This window comes from Rosa chinensis, chromosome 3 (assembly GCF_002994745.2).
Source record: "Rosa chinensis cultivar Old Blush chromosome 3, RchiOBHm-V2, whole genome shotgun sequence".
Taxonomy (NCBI): Eukaryota; Viridiplantae; Streptophyta; class Magnoliopsida; order Rosales; family Rosaceae; genus Rosa; species Rosa chinensis.
Genome location: NC_037090.1, coordinates 9,516,812 through 9,538,719, shown reverse-complemented (window position 1 = coordinate 9,538,719; position 21,908 = coordinate 9,516,812). Strand labels below are relative to the sequence as shown.

At 39.4% G+C, this 21,908-nt stretch overlaps 3 protein-coding genes and 1 non-coding gene across 4 annotated transcripts; 2 read left to right on the top strand and 2 right to left on the bottom strand.

Moving 5' to 3' along the window:
- Positions 1–2,551: 2,551 nt before the first annotated feature.
- On the top strand, positions 2,552–4,048 carry LOC112192344 (CASP-like protein 4B1). Its single transcript, XM_024332026.2, has 3 exons — positions 2,552–2,965; positions 3,038–3,161; positions 3,644–4,048. The coding sequence occupies exons 1-3, from the start codon at positions 2,649–2,651 to the stop codon at positions 3,833–3,835; spliced, it is 633 nt and encodes a 210-aa protein (XP_024187794.1). The 5' UTR covers positions 2,552–2,648; the 3' UTR covers positions 3,836–4,048.
- Positions 4,049–4,234: 186 nt separating this feature from the next.
- LOC112192343 (probable WRKY transcription factor 33) lies at positions 4,235–6,502 on the bottom strand. The gene is made up of 5 exons (XM_024332025.1): positions 6,206–6,502; positions 5,921–6,112; positions 5,210–5,790; positions 4,958–5,119; positions 4,235–4,863 (listed from the first exon to the last, which is right to left on the bottom strand). The coding sequence occupies exons 1-5, from the start codon at positions 6,458–6,460 to the stop codon at positions 4,533–4,535; spliced, it is 1,521 nt and encodes a 506-aa protein (XP_024187793.1). The 5' UTR covers positions 6,461–6,502; the 3' UTR covers positions 4,235–4,532.
- Positions 6,503–7,659: 1,157 nt separating this feature from the next.
- Positions 7,660–7,731, top strand: TRNAQ-UUG. Its single transcript has one exon. It is a non-coding gene; the product is annotated as a tRNA-Gln (tRNA).
- A 773-nt stretch (positions 7,732–8,504) lies between these two features.
- Positions 8,505–12,217, bottom strand: LOC112193419 (F-box/LRR-repeat protein 3). Its single transcript, XM_024333564.2, has 8 exons — positions 11,380–12,217; positions 11,154–11,279; positions 10,718–10,819; positions 10,234–10,627; positions 10,010–10,139; positions 9,403–9,697; positions 9,060–9,311; positions 8,505–8,830 (listed from the first exon to the last, which is right to left on the bottom strand). The coding sequence occupies exons 1-8, from the start codon at positions 12,070–12,072 to the stop codon at positions 8,777–8,779; spliced, it is 2,046 nt and encodes a 681-aa protein (XP_024189332.1). The 5' UTR covers positions 12,073–12,217; the 3' UTR covers positions 8,505–8,776.
- Positions 12,218–21,908: the final 9,691 nt, after the last annotated feature.

Sequence of the window (21,908 nt, the reverse complement as noted above, 5' to 3'; positions counted from 1 at the left end):
ATGCAAATGAGTTGATTTCATTGATGGTGGGTCTCGACTTTTCTATTTCCACGCTAATGAAATGTCCGATTATGGATAACTGCATGTTAGGAATTTAGAGTACCACCACAACAAAGGGACCCAAGTGCCCCAAATTCGTTCCAGTCTTACTAGTTAAGGACCATCTTAGGACCATCTTAGTATTCTCATAGCGCACGCAACTAGATATAAGATATGAAAACGAAGTCATGGTTGGATTGGGATTTGAGTTAATACAATCGACAAAATCATATTCATATTTAATACAAATCTAACGAAGGAAAGTTAAGAAACTTTGGAGCAATGCTATTTGCAAACTACTCTGGGCTTTAATCCCCAGAGAACGCTTGATGACCCATCCATGTCCTCTCCCGTAATATATGAACAGAAAAGCTCCGGACAACTTATACTCAGGAGTAGAATGGTAAACATGGCCCAATAGGAATTTGAATTGGGATGGGCTTTGAGAAAAACCTCAATAGCAAAGCTCAAATGGTTATGTGACTGGAATAGCCGAATGCATATGATATGCTTGTTGGTCAGAATCACGATGTATCTTGTTGAGGTGAATATAATTGGGACTGTGTGGCTTAATGCAAGATAAAATTTGAAGAAAGAAAATCTCATACAAGAGATACAGCTTGCAATATAGAATATAAGTGGACAATCCTCTGCTAATAGTACCCAGAGTTTTTATTTTTAGTTAGTACTCATACCTAGAGAAATCTAGTAGGCCTCAACGAATCTAAATGTGTGCATGAGTCATTATGATGATAATAATATCAATGCTATGTGATTTTACTAGTATTGCATTGCAAGAGTTTTATATCACAAGACGTCATTTGTTTAAAGTCCAGCTTTATGTTTTATGTTAACTCAACCGATATATTTTATATATTTAGACAAAATTTAAAAAAATACATTCTCGTATAATTGCGTTGATCTCTTTATTTATCGTTCTGTTTTAATTCATTTCTACTAACACTGTGAAACTTAAGTTTGTGAGGATGTAAACATTCTTTCATCTCCCATAAGAAGTAAACAGGAAGATTCCATCTCACTCGATCCTGACCGCAGATTCAATCGAAACCATTGGGCTCTATACAGGTTGGTATATATAATCACAATCACATGTCACCTGCCTTTTTTCTCATCGAGTGGGTGGGGAGCTGAAGTTGTCAACCCTAACGTGCTCAAGACTTTTTACACATTTTAGTTGAGACTTTGTGCTGTACCCCAATTGAAGTAAAGTAATGTGTGAATTTTGCCTCTCAATTAGCATTAGAACGTTCTAATTAGAACGTACCTTTTCATGTTTATGAATCATTGTTCCACACATCCACTAATACAGAATCATTAGACTTGCTTAAAAGTATAATCTCTTTGAATTTATCTAAATTTTCATAGTTTGACATTGTCAATATTTAAGCGACATTTATATATATTTTGCCTCTCAATTAGCATTAGAACGTTCTAATTAGAACGTATCTTTTCATGTTTATAAATCATTGTTCCACACTTCCACTAATACATAATCATTAGACTTGCTTAAAAGTATAATCTCTTTGAAATTATCTAAATTTTCATAGTTTGACATTGACAATATTTAAGCGACATTTATATATATATATATATATATATATATATATATATTAAAGGAAGAGGAAGGTATACTCTTGTGATTAAAAAATTATGTGACCATACTAGATTAGGCTAGAGAAATCACATCACTATAGCAGTCTCATCATGGTGTCGAAGCCACAAGCTGTCTTGACAAATAGAAACCAGTCTAACAAGTGATAGTCAATACAATTTAATAAGCTCACTTATTCAATAAACTAAACTAATCAAAAGAAATTTAAGCAGAATAAAACCAGACTCATCCTCCCAAAGCTAAATGCAGTAGCCTAATAGCTTCATGTTGTACGCCAGCATACAACAACAGTACGGGAAGGCCACCACAAATCCACCTCTGTCATCCCCCAAAAGATCCAAACTAGCCCAACCTAGCTGAGAGAGAGAAGAAAGAATGGACTATCGCAAGGCAACCCACCATGGAAACCAGTAAAACAATGCTTTAAAAGCCGCACTCGAGCACCACTGCCTTACCTAAGTACGACTAATCACAAAAGACTATGACCACTTAAGCGGAACTGTTTCGATCTATATATGATATTTTAATTGAAACTCGGACCGAAACCAGTTGACTTACCGGACGCATCAAGCAAAGAATTGGTTCAATTAGAATCTCATCAGCCATTGGATACTCAACGGAATCCTTGCACATGTTCCCGACTCATGTAACCTTGGAATCATCCAGAACATAGGTCCCTAGGAGACCCCATTGCCAGGCAGTTCCCCCTAGTTACAATCGTCCACCAACAACACCATGTGAAACCTTTACACCCTCCAACGCCGTCGTATCTCGCCACGTGTCAAACCCACATAGCACAATCACAATTGCACTCCAAGACAGGCGGGGCCCAGACTGCCAACTAGGCCACACCAACAGAACTCGCTGACTTGTCATTTCGGTTTCTCACTCTCATCAAAAGCCGGTCAATTCCGCAGATCCCATCCTCATATTTTCCTCACGAATCAATCCGTACTCGTTTTCGAATCCTTTTCTGATGACGACGAATCAAGACGACGCGTCGCAGAATCATGGCCAGCAACAACAAAAACAATCCCCGCCGGTTGTCCCCACGGCTCCACCGGCTGCTGACGTGGAGAGCCAGACGGAGCCGGCACCGGCCCAGGCCCGGGCGGCTGGGAGCGGGTTCGGGGTGGCAGGGATCATACGGCGGTGGAAGAGAGATGACTTGTTGAGGAAAGGCTCTCTGGCGTTGAGAGGACTGTCCTTGGTCTTCTCTTTGCTGGCTTTCATCATCATGGCCAGTAACAAACACGGCGATTGGAAGGACTTCGATAAATATGAAGAATACAGGTACATATTTCTAGTCAATATTGATTTTGTTGTCATCGATTTCATATTTTCAATTGTGGAAATTTGGTCTAGGTATCTGTTGGGAATAGCGATTTTGGCGACGTTGTACACCGGCGCACAAGCTTTCAAAAACGCCACAGGGAAAGAGATGTTTCAGCGCCGGACGTCGGCGCTGGCCGACTTCATCGGAGATCAGGTTTGCCGTATTTGCATCTCTATATTGACTTTTTGCATCCTAAATAAAACGTTGACCAAAAAAATTAATTCGTAATAATGTTGCTAAGAATAATAGGCCGGGTAAAACACTCTGTTTTCAAGAATTTTTTTAGTGATTGGTTGCATGATTGAAGCGTAAATGGTGTGTGGAGTCTTCAACCAGAAAAATGTAATGAACATGTTAATCAGTTAAAGTAATCAATCAAGGCTAAATCTATGGAGCTTCAGAATGAAATGCACTTTATCCAGGAAAACTGAACTGTCATGCTAAGCATGCACATTATGAATCTGTGTAAAGTTCCAATTGCAACAATGAAGAGAGAAAAAAGTTGTCATTGTAAAAGTTTTATCATCTGAAACTTGTAAAAGGGGCATGATTTTACATCAGTGCCAACTAATTGAAGAGCCTAAAGTGTTTCTTTGAGACTGAAATTGACAAAACTTGGGGGTGGCTTGCTGCAGATTATGGCATACCTTCTGATATCATCATCATCTTCGGCGATTCCGTTAACAAATAGGATGAGGGAATCACAAGACAACATCTTTACAGACGCCTCTGCATCTGCCATTAGTATGGCTTTTCTCGCTTTCGTTTCCCTTGCACTCTTGGCCCTCATTTCCGGACACAAGTTATCTTCTCAGTCTTACATCTGATACAATAACAGACTTCATTTCTTCCATCTCAAAATTTTCTTCTTTTTTCTTCTTGTGAATGTATTCATGTAAATTTACTTGGCAAAGGGAGTATTTTAGTGTTCACATTCGTTCATGTAATTCTTCAATTGGTTTTGGGGTGATCTTAGGCATTACGCCATTGTGCATAATATGATGAGATATGATGTACATCTTATTTTACACATGAATACATACTTTTCTTCTGTTCAATAAACAAAGTCTTGCCTTTCTTTTCATTATTTAGTTTTTTTCTGTTCAACGATTGCCAAAATTTTCAAGGAGTTGTGAGCAAGATATACTTTCCAGAAAGTGTAAGACTTCAAAAAAAACAGTTTGCTCCAACCATGAGAAAAACAACAATGTTTATCTTTCTCTGTATAAGAAAAAGGTTGGAATTACATATCACGTGGTAATCTTAACAAGTAGAGGTAAATCTATCATTCAACATGTTATTCTCGATTCTACTTTAACATGCACATAAAGAATGAGGCCAACTACTGCAGGTTTATATTGGCCTCAAAACAAATAAACAAATGCAATTGACCCTGTATATAATTAGCCCTTATAGAACTGTCGAACTATACAATATATCTATGCCTAATTCATCTGTAAGTCCTGTTTCGGACATTCGATCCCAAAAGAACGTGTCATCCTTCTCTTCCTCAGCTTTCAGAACTCAGTATCCGTAACTTCCTGTGTTCTGCAACATTTTGAGAGTATAAGGTGCTTGGCTTTCTGATGTTGGCTGCTTCTGAAGAGAACTTAGGTAGCTCAAATTGTTAGAATGATTAGGCAAGGCCAAGGGCCTCACAGCTGCCACTGATACATTGCTGTTGCTGTTGGCATCAGAAGCAGGTCTAGTACCATAACCACCGCTGCCACGTGCTGCAGGAACATCGTGGTTGTGCTTCCCTTCATAAGTTGTGATCACGGCCCTCGTATCGTGAGATGCTCGCTCCACATGTTTCCTCACTGGACAGCCAGTAGAAGTACATTTGTAGTAGCTCCTATAGATTCAAAAGTAATTGAACTGATTAGTTAAGCAGTAGAAATTCATAATGTATGAACTCATGATTACAGGGTTTCAAAATGTGTATGCACCTTGGGTTTGGATTTCCCTTCACTACTTTCTGTCCATATTTCCTCCATCTATACCCATCATCCAGAATATCAATCTCACTTGTGGTCTGCACTACAATTCTAGGTTCTTTCACAATTCTACTCCCAGGAGCTGCATACGTCTCATTTGCATTTTCTCCCTTCCTGAAAATTGAACAAAAAATTAGTACCATAACTCAACGTAGTTTTAGCTACACATACAGATACAAATGCCATCAAAAATTTTCAGCTTACCATCTTTTGGCCTCAGGCTCATTGTCATCATCAGCTCCATTTGAGTTACTTATCGGCGAATTTTGTTCAAACTCATCCTCTCCTCCCATTGAGGCTGAGTTAGAGTCCTCCTGCAGCGTGACAGCTTCGATTTTTGGATTGGATATTGTCGAGGCAGACTGATCAGAAATCCCATACGAACTTGTTTGAAGCGATTGTTGTTGAGAGGCTGATCGTCTTGTCGACTGAGGCTTAGCATGGTTGTGACTTCCCTTGTACACAATTTGAGTGATCTGTCCATCCAATGATCTCTCCACCTTCTTCTTTGTTGGGCAACTGGGAAATGTACACTTGTAATAACTCCGAGGATTTTCGCTACCTTTCACTTGCTTCTGTCCATATTTTCTCCAATTGTATCCATCATCTGATTTCTGTTCCCTCACATACTGGGTCGAATGAGTGTAATCAGACTTTGGAGCAGCATTGAAGCTCTGAGTTGGCGCAAACTCGGATTTCACTTCTGTTTTCTCTGCTACGCTTTCTTCTTGCCTTGGGTTGTTGAAACCCCACGATTGCTGCTGTTGACTTTTCAATGATTCCTCCTGTTAACAAAACAATAATGATCTCTATCAGAATTAATAATCTTCAAAAATAGGCAGGACCACATTAGCTGGAGGATAAGATCATCAAGAAAAAAGAGCCAAAAAGATAACACAGTGAACAGAATCTTACCACCGATGAAACCATGCTTGAAGAAGATTGCTGAACACTGAACGATGAAGACGATGTTGCCGGTTGAAATGAGAAATCAGCGAACATTTTCTGCTCCTTCTCCGCTCCATGCTGGCTGTTATTTTCTTTAGGAGTGCTCATCCAATCGAAAATCTGACTCGAAAAGGCTCCGGTGGTCGGAGATGGAAGAGTCTGAAAAAACAAATCAACAAGAGTGAGAACTAAAACCAACCAATTACCCTAACAAAACAAAACAGAACAAAGAGTTTTAGAGAACAAACTTACATTTGAGTGAGTAAGAAACATGGGTGAGCTGAAAAAATCAGTAGGGCTAAAACCAGGGTTGTTAACCAAGTAAGAAGAAGGGGAAGCAGGAGGAGGAGAGAGAGGGAGAGAAGGCGGCTGGAGTGACTTGAACTTGGGGATTTCGGCTTCCGTTGAACGGTCGGAGAGTCCCCAGCTCCAGCTGCCGGTTCGGTCCTGGTCAAAATTGTTCATGTTCATGTTGCTTGTGAGGAGGTGAGTGAAGGAAGAAGTCATGGTGTGCTCCTCTGGCTTTGGTGGGTTTTATTTATGAGATTACTAAGGAGTAGAAGTATTTAAAGGGGTCTTGAACGAACGTGAGGAAAGAGATAGCGGAGTCTGTCACACGCTCTTTCGAAGAAGCTGAGAGAAGTTTGAACGTGGAAAAATGTTCTCGGTCAAAGCTTGTGGGTTTGACTTGACTGGCCACGTGGGCTTGGACCGGCGGCTCTGGGGGAGAACAAGTTTTGTGCATTTCAGAAGTGCCAGCGGCCAGCGGCCAGCGGGGCATTTGGCTCTGTTTTTCTTTCCCTTTTTGTTTTTGTGGTCATTCCAAATCTGAGAAAGGATGATAGTCTTTTGAGATTGTCCTAGAGCTTTTGCGCTCCTTTTCTCTTATCGGTTACATTGGATGATGTAATCTGAGATTGTCGGACACGTTCAATATACTAAATTTTATATATGTATAAAGTCTTTTGGTGATCAAAAAATTATTATATTGTGGAGTGCAATCTTCCAGAACATGATAATAATTGAGGTTGTTTGATAGCTCTTTGTTTTGATGACTGGTGAGTCTGATGGATGCATTGAAGTCCCTCTAATTTTTTCTTCTTTTTTAAATAAACTAACAACTTATATTAATCGAAAGGCAAAGTATAACAAACTCAGTATTTGTTATACAAACACAAACAATCCTCAATCTAAACACATAAAAATATCTGCTAAGAGCCATACTTATACAGCCATACAACAATAACAAACAAAGACAACAGAAAGTAAATACCAAGGCTCAAATTAGAAGAACCTAAACCGCGCAATCCAAGAGAGAAGACGCCACCATATCAGCGGCACGATCGTGCACAAAAGTAGCACAACTTTTCACAAACACCATTAGACCAAAGTTGTATAGAAGACCTTATATGTTAGAGGAAAAAATATGTAGATATGAGTTATCCTAAATTTACAAAAAGAACCCGGAAAATTTAGAGAAAACCACACTATTGCAAATGTTGGCTTTGAGATTTGCCATTGATGATGGCCTGAAAATATTGAATTAAAGACGAAGCCCTAACAACGATTAGTGTTCAATAGTTTGCATGATCATGGTGATGAAGTCAACTTGTGTTACAATTTCGAGACTGTATTCACGTATACATGACAGGATTGACGAGGTGAGCTTAAGTCAAATAATACATGAGCTTCACTTTACCGTTCATGGTTCTATGGTGTAGTGGTTAGCACTCTGGACTTTGAATCCAGCGACCTGGGTTCGACTCCCGGTAGGACCTTTTCTCTGGTATTTTTTTGAAAGCTGGTAACAAGACCCTTTTTATCGTATTTATACATTCAAAAGCCCAATGATACCAAGAGATCCGGTGTAGCTCATACAATCTTTGGATATTGAGATTCCAGGTTCGACTCCTGGCACCGGAAAATGTTTTTTAATTTTATGAGACCTTTTTCTTATATGTATTTATACAGCAAGAAGTCCAAACATATCAACAAATCTGATGTAGCTCATACAATCTTTGGATATTGAGATTCCAGGTTCGACTCCTGGCATCGGAAAATGTTTTTTAATTTTTTGAGACCTTTTTCTTATATGTATTTATACAGCAAGAAGTCCAAACATATCAACAAATCCGGTGTAGCTCATACAATCTTTGGATATTGAGATTCCAGGTTCGACTCCTGGCACCGGAAATTTTATTTTTATTTTTTGAGACCTTTTTTTTATATGTATTTATACAACAAGAAGTCCAAATATATCAATAAATCCGGTGCTCATATATATTTTTGGATATTGAGATTCTAGGTTTGAATCCTAACACTGAAAACCTTTTTTTTTTCTACTCTTTCTTTTTTTCCCTTTTCCTCCATCCTTTTTTTTTTACAGCAATTAGGCTTTTCTCTCTGTTTACATTTTTATTTTAACTCCAGTTCACGATCAAGCATCCGATCAATGCCCAGCAGTTGTGTGGTGGAAAGGATCAACTACAGGTGTTATAGCTAAGTTAACATGAATTCTTGAGTCTTCCAGAGAATCCATTCACTTGAAACCTTCTTTTATACAAGTTTTCAGTGTAGTGGAAAGGATCAACTACAAGTGTCATAGCTAAGTTAACATGAATTCATAACTCAACTTCCAGAGAATCCATTCACTTGAAACCTTCTTTTATACATGTTTTGAGATTCTGATGGAAGAAATTACAAAGCCAAGCGGCCAAGCAAAAAAGCGGATATTAACTGCTACTTTGTAGTTGGCATCTTCAGGTTAGCAAAGAACTGGACCTTATTTTAGGAGTTTAAAGAGAGCCTGCTTCTTCAGGTAACTCACAGTATGTTATCTTCCAACTGTAATTTCCAACACTGAGGGTCGAGTTCAGCCTGTCGATTATAAAAAGTAATGTCAATACAATCATCAGCTATTCTAATAACAATTTCTAATTTTGACTTCCACATGAAGCTGGAATGTAAAGAATCTGACTCGATATGCTAGCATGCATTATGGTAGTACTAAGTGAAAAAAGGAATGAACACATGATGAAATTAGACTAACTACATTTATAGGAAATTTTAGTGTTTTGAGGTTGCCAACAGGTAAAGCCACACATACCCGGAAAAATTTATCTCTCCACAGAAACAGACAACCGCGTGCTTCTAAATGTTCGAAAAGAGCTTGGGGTAACAATGACTTGAAGGTTGCCTGGAGCTTTACTTTTGTTAGCCCTCCGCATGCCAATAAGGCAGCTGCAAGCCCACTAGCGGTCAAGCCCTTCAAATGCAAGATGGTTAAGCTCTGCAGGCAGCTGATGCTGGCTAGGGACAACAGCCCGACATCCGTAACAGAAGTATATGACAAATTAATCTGCAAAAACAGGATGGAAGAATAGGTAAAATAAAAGTTCTCTGTTGAACTATTAGGCTCCCAGGAAAATAAATGGAATGAGAAAGACTACCTGTCTAAGGTTCTGAGAGAAGTGAGCAAGTGGGATCATCCCAGCATCATCAATATTGATGCACTTTTTTATGTCCAGCTTGACCAATTGCTTGCATCCCACAGCAATTGCAGCTAGACCCAAAGATGTGATAAGAGGACATCCTCGACTTTCTACTGTGTTCAAACTTGAGCATTTCGACAATGAGATTAGTGAACTATCAGTAATGTCTTTACAGTAAGCTATATTAATCATCTTGAGCCCAGGACAACCACGAGCAATGGCTGAAATGCCTGAATCTGAAATTCCCGTGCACCTGAACAAAATAACCAGAACAGTTAGTACAGAATCACAAACAGTTTGTAGTGAAGTTGGGATTTGTTTCATATTTGAACTACTTATGTACACTTTCGGAACAGAGCATTTTAAGATTAATAGATTATTAATATTAAAATAGAGAGTTGCACTCTACTTCATGTTTCATAAAATGCTTGGGAGTCAATGATAGATTAAGTGCTGTAAGCATTCAGGATTATATGTTGTAACATACTGTTTCTCTTGCTTGATCTACAAGACTAAGGAAAACAAAATGATCAAGAGAAAATTTCATGTATCATGAATTACAAACCTGTACAAATCGAGCTCTACAAGTTTCGAGCAGCACATGCCAACCTGAGCAACTCCCTCGTCAGTTATGTTTAGGCAAATTCCTAGTTTTAAGCTGGAGAGTTCTGAACATCTGGAGATCGACTTCAAACCTGCACACAATGAAGACATATGAGTATATGATTCAAGTAAGTATGCAAGTCAAAGTAGTGATTAATTAGACTGAGGTTGAGTGGGAAAATTTACCTTCATCATCAACTTCATTATCTGTTATGTCAATCTCCTCAAGAAAACGGCATCTCTGCCCAATGAGGACGAATGCTTCTCTTGGAACCAGGGTGCATGACTCCATCCTAAGAGAAGTGAGTGCGGTGCATGATAATGTAATACGATCTATGGAAGTATATGTTATCATTCGGCAACACGTGATGTCTAACTTCCGCAGATCTTTGTGTTTCGTCAAAAGGGAGGAGAGCCCCTCATCTGTCACCCCAGGACATTTACTTAAGCTCAGCTCCCTTAATGACACACACCAGTTTCCAATCGCTTGCAGTCCAGCATAAGTAATTGAGCAACCATCTAATTTGATTGACTGCAACATCGGTAGCTTTTTCAAACTATCAGCAAGAGCAAGAGTCACCTAAACACCAGCGCCACCAGAGTGCAAATTGTGAGTTTAAACTCAAACTATAACCGGTAACAAAACAACACAGAGAAATTCAACACTTACAGGAGAGCCATGGGACAATACGAGTTGCTCTAGAACTCCATCACTAGTTAGGGAAGCCAAACCATTATGACTAATGTTCTGACAACTTGATATGTCAAGCTTCTGTCAAGGGTAAAAACAAGTTCATGTGTCAAAATCTATAAAAGCATTAATAAACTTTTCACAAGTAACTAGTAAGAGACATAAAAATCTCAAGGCTGTTAGACAGAGTTTCAAGCCTCAGGGCCAAGATTGTCTATGCAACCAAAGCATCAAATCTAATTTTTTTTTTTTTTTCCAACCAAATAATTTCTGGGATAATAGGAAGGATAATTAAAAGTTAAAGGCGTTAAACTTTTCAGTAGCACACATGGAATCCACAACCTAATTATACCAACTCTTCAAAAGATGCCTAATACAAAAGGGCATAAGAATTGAACCAGCGAAGCATAAATACCTTTAGCGACTTGCACCCATGTTTGAGGGCTGCAAGGCTGTCATCATCGATGCCAAAGCATCCTTCTAGAACCAAATCCTCAAGATGCGGTAACTTGAAGATCGACGGTAAACATTTTTCTGTGATCTGCAATACCATCACAAAATAACACCATTAGAATGATAATGATACAGGAGTTCAAATTCGGAAAGACAGAGATTAAATAACAAAGTTGAAATCAATTTACCGGCAGGTAAGACAGATCCAAACTTTGAAGATCTTTACACTTGAGCGCAAGCAACTCAATTCCCAAGTCACCAACACCGAGGCACCATTTTAAGCTGATCAATTTCATCTTCCTACAACCAACCGCTATACACCCCACACCCATGTCCGTGATCATCTTGCACCTTCCCAACCAGAGCCTCTCCAAGTTCTTGGCCTCGGCCAGAGCCGCAGCGCCCGAGTCTCGGAGCTCCGTCGCATTGGATAAGTCAATCTCCACCATATTCTTGCAATTCAAGGCCAAGCTCTGTAGCCCGGCTCCGGAGAAGTTCTTGGACCGGGAAAGATCGATGCTTTGGAGGTTGGACTTGCACGCATTTGAGATTGTGATGAGGGAAGCGTCTGTGATCCGAGGGCAGAGCGTGAGATCGACGCGGGTGACGGATGGGTACCGGGTCAGGATTGTGGGGAGGTGCTCGGAGCGGAGAGGGGTGAGGGTGCGGCGGTGTTTGGATTCTAGGGAGTAGAAGGACTTGCAGACTAGAGAGAAGGACTTTCTGTCAATTGGGTTTGGGGTGAGGAAGTCCAGGACTATGAAGATGAGTTCATCTGAGAGGAAATGGAAGAAGTTGGTGTTGGTGTTCAAAATGGCCTTTTGGCTCTTGATGGATTGAAGGGAAGAAGAGCGTTTGAGTTTTGTTGTTGTTGTTGCCATTTGTGTGTGGATTAGTTGTTGGGATTTTTGGATGAGGAAATGAGAGAGTTTGGAGAGGTTTTTTTTTTTATATAGGTGAAGATGGAGAGAGTAATGGGTTTTTGAGGGCTTAGAACTTTACAAGCAACTGTTGGTAGGAAATTCTGGTTTTCCGTTTGGGGAGGTTGGGTTTAGCTGAGGAGAGTGAAGAAGGAGGACTGAATTACTATATTGACCTTGGGAGCGTCAATACTCGCTTTGTTTCTGTTCTTGTTTGTTTCACTTCGAATGGACAAGTTTACCCTTCCTTTGCGGTCAAATATCTTGACAAACTATTGATAAACATCTCTTTCTTTATAGAACAGAAAAGAAAAGAAACACACACAAGATCAATCACTCCAGAATACTGTACACTGTTGTTTAAAGCAAATCACCTTTTTAATGTCAGTATTTTACTTGATGATAAAGAAAAAAAAAGAGATAAATGATCTAACAAACAGAAGAAATTTTTGAAAATCTAAATCATCACTATGCCAATACGAAACAATAAATGAAGAAGTCATATTCACCAAACAAGATGGGTGTCGAGCCATAATTCTCTACTCCGTCAAGAACTTGATTATTACACATTTAAATGTTGCCCAGGCACCCACGAAATCAAAGAAAATTCTTCTCTTCTAAAAAATGAAAAATTTTCTTAACAGGTGGCTGTCAACTCCTAAACGAAGTGGACTTATTTGATCCACACATATATTCTTTCTGGGGCAGATATTTTCCAAAAAGAAGCGGCGATAACAACAAAGAGACGACGAGGGCAGTCAAGTAATTTTAGGTTGGAAAAGGAGCCTCCGTACGGGGAAGGACGGGTAAGGACGGAAAGTAATTGAGGAAAGTGGAGAGGGGCACGTTGGGTAGGTCAGAAGTCGTTTTCTTATCGCGAAAGCAGCAGCAGATTATTTGGTGGAGGACCTATGTGAGGAAGGACAGATTCAAGTGCGGACAGTACGTACAACCTGACAAAAACAACCCCATAAAACATTTATTTTTTATTTTTTTAAAATACGAAAGTGGAAATGAGGTAATGATATTTATAATAGCAGTAGATATTGCCGTACTTATATAGATGCTTTGGCGTAGTACCACCTTACTCAGATAAGAACGGTTCCAAGTCAAATTTTCAATTAAAGGTCGTTCCAGATTTTTCGCCAGGAAGGTTATGACTCGTGCAGGCGTATCTAGCTGCCGGGTCTTGTTCCCATACTGCCCTTGCTGCTTCCGGATATTTACATTTCTTCTGATTTTCATGCAATCGGCTCTGCTCTTATTAATTCTTATGTCGAGGTACAGAAATATGGAATGTGATCTGGAGGAAGGCAGATTGGGAAGAGGCAGATTGGGAAGTCGATAGGTAGGTCTGTGATTAAAGAAATAGTATAGAATGTTTTGTTTGGGATAAAAATTATTATTATTATTATGAGGTGATGATTATTTATACCACCAGCTAGATCGTCTCTGATTAGGTTTGTTAGGGTTAGGGTTAGGGTTAGGTTTATGTGATCTTTTTTTTATTTTAGAAGTTAGGCTTTTATGGTTGAGTGGCCAAAACACTATGATTGTATGGAAGAAATCCTTTTTTATGGAAAGTGGAATCCATATTTCAATTTTACAATTCATAAAATTCTTATAAAAAGATAAATCTAAATTGCTAAAGGCAAAAATTTAAATTATTAAAAAAAAATATATATGGAGTGTGGATTGTAAAATGGAGAGTATGAACCTCACTATTTTGAAATTTGTTTAAGTATATTGGTATTGAGAGAGATTGATGAGAGAAGTGTATTTCATTATAGAGAATAGGAGCCCTATATATAGGGATTACAAAGTGCATAATCTAATGTTACAAGGAATACCAATCCGTGTAGGATTGGGAAATCTAGAACCTTCTCTCCTATTCCTATTCCTAGTTTGATAAGGCACACTAAACTTGATTTTCCTTCAACACTCCCCCTTGTGCCGCTCAAACTTGGTGGTGACGCTTCATCCGTTGCCTCGTTAAAAACCTTGCCAGGTAACAAAAACCCTGTGGGACAAAAATAATCCTGGTCGAAGGACAAAAGAGCACAACACGTCATTCACTCTTCGAGATCGAACATGTAGACATCATAACTCCCCTGATGTCGATATCTCCCCCTGATTGCTACAATCGTGGGAGTTCGGATAATTTTCTCAATCCGATGCTCTTCACATGTTTCTCGAAGGTGGATTCAGGTAACGACTTAGTGAATAAGTCCGCTACATTATCCTCTGATCGGATTTGTTTCACTTCAATCTTTAGAAGTGATTGTTGTTGCTGATTATAAAAGAACTTAGGCGATATATGCTTGGTGTTGTCGCCCTTGATGAAACCTAACTTCATTTGTTCAATACAAGCTGCATTATCCTCATCAATGCATGTAGGTTCATCTGTGGTAGACTTCAAACCACAACTTCCTTGAATGTGTCGAATTACAGACCTTAGCCATACACATTCACGTACAGCTTCATGTAGAGCAATAATCTCTGCATGATTTGAGGAAGTAGCAACAAGGGTCTGTTTCGTAGACCTCCAAGATATCGCAGTGCTTCCCATGGTAAAGACATAACCTGTTTGGGAGCGACATTTGTGAGGGTCAGAGAGGTACCCTGCATCAGCAAAACCTATCAAGACATCATTGTCGTTTTGATGGAGGGAGATAGGAGGACGCCGGCCATCATGACAGGCGGCGGCGCCGGCGCCGGCAACATGGCCGGCGGCCATTCCATGGACGGAGGCGTTTTGCCTTTTGGGGTCCGATCCCAATTTTCCGTCATTCCTTTTCTCTCTGTAGGGATAGAATATGCCCATATCAATCGTACCTCTTAGGTATCGAAAGATGGTCTTTACACCAATCCAATGGCGGCGTGTTGGCACAGAGATGTGTCGAGCTAACAAGTTCACTGCGAATGAGATATCCGGTCTTGTGCATTGAGCTAAGTACAATAATGCGCCTATTGCACTTAAATAGGGCACTTCGGCCTCTAGGGGTTCTTCGTCCTCATCCCTTGGACGAAACGGATCTTTTCCGGGCTCAAGACTACGGCCGATCATGGGAGTACTCGCAGGCTTTGCTTTATCTTCATTAAAGCGCCTTAGGATTTTCTGAGTATATGCAGACTGATGGATCAAAATCCCATCACTACGGAGCTCGAGTTCTAAACCGAGACAAAACCGTGTTTTCCCAAGATCTTTCATCTCAAATTCGGATTTCAAGTAATTAGCAGTTTCCTTTAACTCATCTAGAGTTCCAATTAGGTTCATGTCATCGACATAAACTGCTACGATTGCAAATCCGGAACTTGTTCTTTTAATGAACACGCATGGGCATATTTCATTGTTAATATATCCCTTCCCAATCAAGTAGTCACTTAGACGGTTATACCACATCCGTCCAGATTGTTTTAATCCATATAGTGAGCGTTTTAATCTTATTGAAAACGAGCTCCGTGGTTTAGAGCCACTTGATTTGGGTAATTGAAGTCCATCTGGAACCTTCATATATATCTCTGAATCTAGATCCCCATAGAGATATGCTGTAACCACATCCATAAGCTGCATGTCAAGTTTTTCGGAAACTACCAAACTGACAAGGTAGCGGAACGTTATAACGTCCATTACGGGAGAATATGTCTCCTCGTAGTCGATTCCAGGGCGTTGTGAGAAACCTTGCGCCACAAGGCGGGCTTTATATCTTACCACCTCATTTTTCTCATTACGCTTTCTAACAAAGACCCATTTATGGCCAACAGGCTTTACACTTGGGGGTGTCTGCGTTACAGGCCCAAATACCTGTCTCTTTGTTAGTGAATCCAATTCAACCTGGATCGCATCTTTCCATTTAGGCCAATCTGCTCTTCGTTGACATTCTTCAACAGAGCGAGGTTCGATATCATCATATTCTATAATCCCTTTCGCAATATGATATGCAAATGCATCATCAATTGCCATAGAATTTCTATCCATCATCTCATGTACACTAGTGTAATTTATGGAGATCTCTCTATTCTCTGGAGTTGGTTCTGACATTGGAGCGTCCCCCAATTATGTGTCTTGGACATAACCATAATCCGGAATATTCTCATGAGATGGATTATTTACATCGATGATTAATGGATTATTTTGTGCCAAACTCGCTTTCTTTCTTGGGCGAGAATCCATCGAACCTATTGGCCTCCCGCGCTTCCTGGCAGGAGCCGTGGGCCTAGCCACAACGTCACTACCACTTTGGACGTTGGCGCCATGCTCAAGTGCCCTTGAGGTGGCGTCATGTCCTCTAATTTTAGGGACATCAATCCTTGCAGGCACGTTTGCAGCAGGTATGTGTGATCTCTTCACTTTAGCGATATCAGAAAACGCATCAGGCATCGATTCTGCTACGTTCTGAAGATCGAGAATTCTCCGCACTTCAATTTCGGACTGTGCGGTTCGGGGATCAAGATGAGACAGAGTGGGGACAGACCACGACAATTCCGGTCGTTCCTGTTGAACATTGATGTTCTTATCTCCCCCTAACGATGGGAAGACTGTCTCATCGAAGTGACAATCCGCAAATCTTGCGGTAAAGAGATCGCCTGTCAAGGGTTCTATGTAGCGGATAATCGTTGGAGAATCATATCCAACATAAATGCCTAATCGTCTTTGAGGACCCATTTTGGTGCGCTGTGGTGGCGCAATTGGCACATAAACTGCACACCCAAATATGCGTAAGTGTGAGACATTAGGCTCATACCCAGTCACCATCTGGGACGCAGAAAAGGGTTGAGTGGCAGTGGGCCTCAGACGAATAAGCACAGCTGCATGCAATATTGCATAGCCCCAAGCAGAAATAGGGAGATTGGTGCGCATTACCAATGCCCTAGCGACCATTTGTAGTCGTTTAATGGCGGCTTCTGCGAGACCATTTTGGGTGTGAACATGAGGAACAGGATGTTCAACATCAATCCCAATGGACATGCAATAATCATCAAAAGTCTTTGATGTAAACTCTCCAGCATTGTCTAATCTTATAGACTTAATAGGATGATCAGGGTGGTGAGCCCTTAACTTAATTATTTGTGCTAGGAGTTTAGCAAATGCAGCGTTCCTTGTGGACAATAACATGACATGTGACCAGCGTGTCGATGCATCAACCAATACCATAAAATATCGAAATGGTCCGCATGATGGTTGAATAGGTCCACAAATATCACCTTGGATTCTTTGCAAGAATGGTATATTTTCTTTGGTGTCCTTTGCATAGGATGGTCTCGATCCTAACTTTGCTAAAGAGCAGGCTTTGCAGAACGAATAATGGGCTTTAGAAATAACCAATGAGGATTTTGGTTGAGCCATGAAGTCACTTTTGACTTTAGAAGTAGAAGGAGGAATCAAACAATGATCCATGGCGTCAATGCCATGTTGTTGCCGTAGGGGGTAGACGGCGCCGGCCCTAAGTGGCCGGTCTTGCACAGTCTTGGCGCCGTGAGGCGCAGGTGCATCTCCTCGAACCAATTTTTGGTTTTTACTTCTCTTCGTTCTGAAAAATGGATGTCCGTGTGAAGTCTTTAATATACGGATCATCATATCACGACCTAGGTGTCCCAGACGGTCATGCCAAAGCCTATATGTGTCAGAATCCCATAAATCATCTCTCATAACATGATTGGATTCAATTATGCGTATAGTGGTTGCATACAACCCACTAGATAGACACATAAGTTTCTCTAAGACTCTTTTATGTCCGTAGTCATTAGAGGTGATGCAAAGGAACTCTTGTCCATTCTCACAATGCGTTTCCGCATGAAAACCATTGGCTCTTATATATTTGAAGTAATAAAGTTCGAAAAATATGTCCATGACATGAGATAAAATAAATCGATACTTTATTAATAATAGCCAATGATTACATCAAAGTTTCGTGACCATAATCTAATCCAAAGAAAATCAAACATTAGACAAATTGTAGTCACTCAATTCGTTCGGTAATTCCAATTAAATATGACCAGGGAAGTAGAGAGAGATGTCGGTGGAGCAAAGCTCTCTTAAGTACCACTAATCTCAATTACTTTCCTAGACATCATACTTAATTGAGTACGCCTAGAGGAAAAGAGATAATCCAATAAGTCATTTTATTGATTAAGGCATAATTGCCATTACATAATTCTTTGGAAATTAAAAGACTATTCTAAATAAAAATCTGCGGCATTCTATCTTCATCGCCAGATTTAAAGTCTTTTATAGCTCGATATCTTGATTACCATTGATCAAGTACTCCATAAATACCATGAAGAGGATGCTCTCTTGATTGAGGTGTATTGACACAATACATATGGTCCCTAGAACCAATGGCGTTGGAATAGTGCAATCATGGCCAAAAAATGGCGCCATGGTGTCCAACCCTATACCCTCAACGTCATGACTCCTATGGTCATGTTAGAGTTTTCTCAATCAATTTGTTATTTTGTGTTTTTCCACAAGCATGCATAAATAATATGATGCAGAGAGCCTCCGAACAATATTTCATAACTCTTTCAAAGTTATAGTGAAGCAGATATTATTCCATCGTGCTTCTATGTTCGGAAAGTTGTGAATGTTACTAAAACGTTCACTAGGCGCAACCCAAAGGTTGTTAGCGTTATCCTCATTCATGTACTCAAACTGGAGGGCCATCTTCATGTGGCGCTTCATCAAGGTAAATGCCCTGGAATTTTCTATCTCAGTTTGTGAGTCTTGAGCGGTTCCTTTAGAACAGGGCTCTTGGATTGTAGGCAAATAAATATCCTGTGCCCGTTGAATCCAATGGAGTAAAATCGAGCTCGTTCAAGTCTTACATCCTGAAAGGAAAGCAAGAACGTATTAGTTTCGGAGTCAATGCTTCCACGAAAACTAATATAAGATTTCTGAGCCTTAATGCTACCAAGAAATCGATTTCCAAGAATATTTGGATTAGACCGAAACAATGATGTTTAAATGGTCAAAATCTATGCTCACGAACGCTCTTAGTCCGTAGCATACGAACGCTCTTAGTTCGTTAAATCGATGCTTACGGACGCTCTTAGTCCGAAGTCTTACGAACGCTCTTAGTTCGTTAATTGCGTGAATCCCCACGATTCCGCTTTTCAAGAATCGAACCCACGTTATAAGAAAGGTGGGATGTAGAAGAAGGGAGGTTTTCAAGTCCCCGAGAAAAGAAGAAATATTTAAATTTCGAATTATAGGAACTTCAAAACTTACTCTTTTGAATACTTACTTGTTGAAAATTCGGAGCAGATTCTGTTCTGAACAGCTTGTACTTCGATTGGTGTACAGATCTGAATATATCTCAGATAAGGCTGAAATTCGGAGGTTAGATGGAAGAGACAGAGACGAACAACTTTGATGAAGAAAGTTTTTCGATCTGAGCTTCCTAACTAGACGTTTCGAGGCTTGAAAGTAGACGGATGTGCACAGGAACGGAAAAAAGATGCAGTGGGTGTGCGTTGGCTTGTTTGCGCAGCAGGGATGCTTCGGTGGCAGCAGGCTGGAACGCAGGGCTGCAGGAAGGGGGGGGCAGCAGGGGCTGCTGTGCAAGGTTGCAAGCACACGGGTGCTCGGGCTGCAGCGAAGGCTCGGCTAGCTCGGGCTAGGGGCTGCTTTGTGAATGAGTTTTGGTTTTCTGTTTTGTGGTTAGAGTCGTGCTGATAACGTGTTTAAGTATATTGGTATTGAGAGAGATTGATGAGAGAAGTGTATTTCATTATAGAGAATAGGAGCCCTATATATAGGGATTACAAAGTGCATAATCTAATGTTACAAGGAATACCAATCCGTGTAGGATTGGGAAATCTAGAACCTTCTCTCCTATTCCTATTCCTAGTTTGATAAGGCACACTAAACTTGATTTTCCTTCAACAAAATTGTCTATTTCAAAGTGAATTGTTGTGGGAAAGGAGAGGAGATTTAGGGGGGTGTATTGTATATGGAATTAGTGGAAGTTTTAAAAAAATCTATGAAATTTAAAAGTCTGGGTGTATTCAATACAGACTTTTAACAATCCATGAAAGTCTTGAGGTATTCAATTAGGATTTTTAAAGACTTCATGAATTCCACCAAAATCTAGGGGTATTCAATTAGGACTTTTAAAAATGAATAAAAGTACAGAGGTATTCAAAATATCATTCATACTTATGAAATTAGAAAATCATAGATAATCATGGACTTTGTAGTGTTAACTATACATAACAAACTCCAATAATTTTCCGGCCTCTAGACCAAAGATTTCAAAAAGTCTATCAAAATTTTCTCTTCAAAAAAAAAAAAAAAAAAGGTCTTTCAAAGTTATTATCTCTACGCACGAAGAAGTTTGTCCTTCATCATCTCTCTTTTTAATTTTTTGTCTTTTCTCTAATTTTTTATGATATCAACTTTTTTTGATACCCAACATGTTCATTGTAGTTGTTGAATGTGATTTTTTTTTGTTTTTTTTTTCAATTATGATACTTCGAACCCTAATAGCAATAAAAATGATTTATGAAACCCTAAAACTCAAATATTGTGGTCTAACCCTAAGACCTTGAACCATACTAAATTTTATCTTATTAATTAATTATTCTCATTAATTTGAATTTATATTATGGTTCAAAAAAAGGTTGAACAATTGAATTTCAATTGATTGATTATAGATCAAGACATTGATCAATATTGCTACAATATATGTTAATCGGTGAAAACAAAATTAATGAGAATAATTAACCATAAACATCAAGTGATCTATATTGTATATTTATGTTGTTGGGAGATTAGGAATGAGAACAAACTCGCTAGACAGACTAACAATCATTTATTTGAGTCAATTTCTATTAGATGATACTAGAGCATTGAATAGACAATAAATTATTATTTTGTTTTGTGTTTGGGCTGCATTTGTTTTTTTATATATTTTTTTAATATATTTTGTACATCCTAGGAAATCTGTAGAAGTCATTCATAATAAAGTATATAGATTTTCATGAATCAATAAAAGTCTGTTGCTAAAATCAATGGTTTTAAGAAATCCATAACAATCTATCGACTTTTTAAAGAGTCCGTGGACTTTTCAAAAAGTCTGCACAAATCCAAATACAATACACTCCCCTTAATTCAAACTGGGAATTTCTATCAACATTTTCACTAAACCAAATGCTGGTTGGCTTCTATTTCAACATTTATGATTGATTTGTATAAATGAAACTTGTTCAGACAAAAACAACATAGGCGTGAGAGTTATCCAAAGCAAATCCTAGCAGTGCTCTAGCTAAGGTGCCATCGACTCTATCAACTAGGCTCGTCTTTGGTGGTTTTGCATGCTCATATAGTTGTGCAAACTACGCCTTCGATCGTCTTAATTTGTGTTAGGGCTTGAATTTTTTTTTTAGGGGAACGGAATCAGGTTTTATTAATAGAACAACCTCTCTCGGTCAAGCTACAGGAATTTGAAAAATTCTCATATTACAACTCAATGCACAATGCAACCTACATAAAACAGAGCTACCCAAAGTAAAAACCAAACAAACTAAAAAATGAAAGTACAACAACAAGAAATAAAAAATCCTACACCTATCCAACCCTAGATTAGAGCCATTGAACTGACAAGCATCGATGCCTAAGACGATACTAGTGTACATCGCCACTCATCAACCAACAAACAGCTACAACCAAAGGCCGAACAAAATGTGGATACTTATTGAAAGCAGAGAAAAAACAAGCCACATCCACCTCACAACAGCCCACAAAACAAGCCCAATCCACAAGGTGAAAAAAGAAAAGGGCAGCCCAACAACCTAGA

What these genes read in the sequence shown, in the direction of transcription:
- LOC112192343 (XM_024332025.1), bottom strand. Translation starts at nt 6,460, where the DNA reads ATGACTTCTTCCTTCACTCACCTCCTCACAAGCAACATGAACATGAAC. An exon ending in TGTTTCTTACTCACTCAAAT is followed by an intron (nt 6,113 to 6,205) that starts GTAAGTTTGTTC and finishes TTGTTTTTTCAG; the next exon opens with ACTCTTCCATCTCCGACCAC. An exon ending in GAGCCTGAGGCCAAAAGATG is followed by an intron (nt 5,120 to 5,209) that starts GTAAGCTGAAAA and finishes TTCAATTTTCAG; the next exon opens with GAAGGGAGAAAATGCAAATG.
- LOC112192344 (XM_024332026.2), top strand. Translation starts at nt 2,649, where the DNA reads ATGACGACGAATCAAGACGACGCGTCGCAGAATCATGGCCAGCAACAA. An exon ending in GATAAATATGAAGAATACAG is followed by an intron (nt 2,966 to 3,037) that starts GTACATATTTCT and finishes AATTTGGTCTAG; the next exon opens with GTATCTGTTGGGAATAGCGA. An exon ending in CCGACTTCATCGGAGATCAG is followed by an intron (nt 3,162 to 3,643) that starts GTTTGCCGTATT and finishes GGCTTGCTGCAG; the next exon opens with ATTATGGCATACCTTCTGAT.
- LOC112193419 (XM_024333564.2), bottom strand. Translation starts at nt 12,072, where the DNA reads ATGGCAACAACAACAACAAAACTCAAACGCTCTTCTTCCCTTCAATCC. An exon ending in TAATGAAGTTGATGATGAAG is followed by an intron (nt 10,140 to 10,233) that starts GTAAATTTTCCC and finishes CATTGTGTGCAG; the next exon opens with GTTTGAAGTCGATCTCCAGA. An exon ending in TCTCTCAGAACCTTAGACAG is followed by an intron (nt 9,312 to 9,402) that starts GTAGTCTTTCTC and finishes CTGTTTTTGCAG; the next exon opens with ATTAATTTGTCATATACTTC.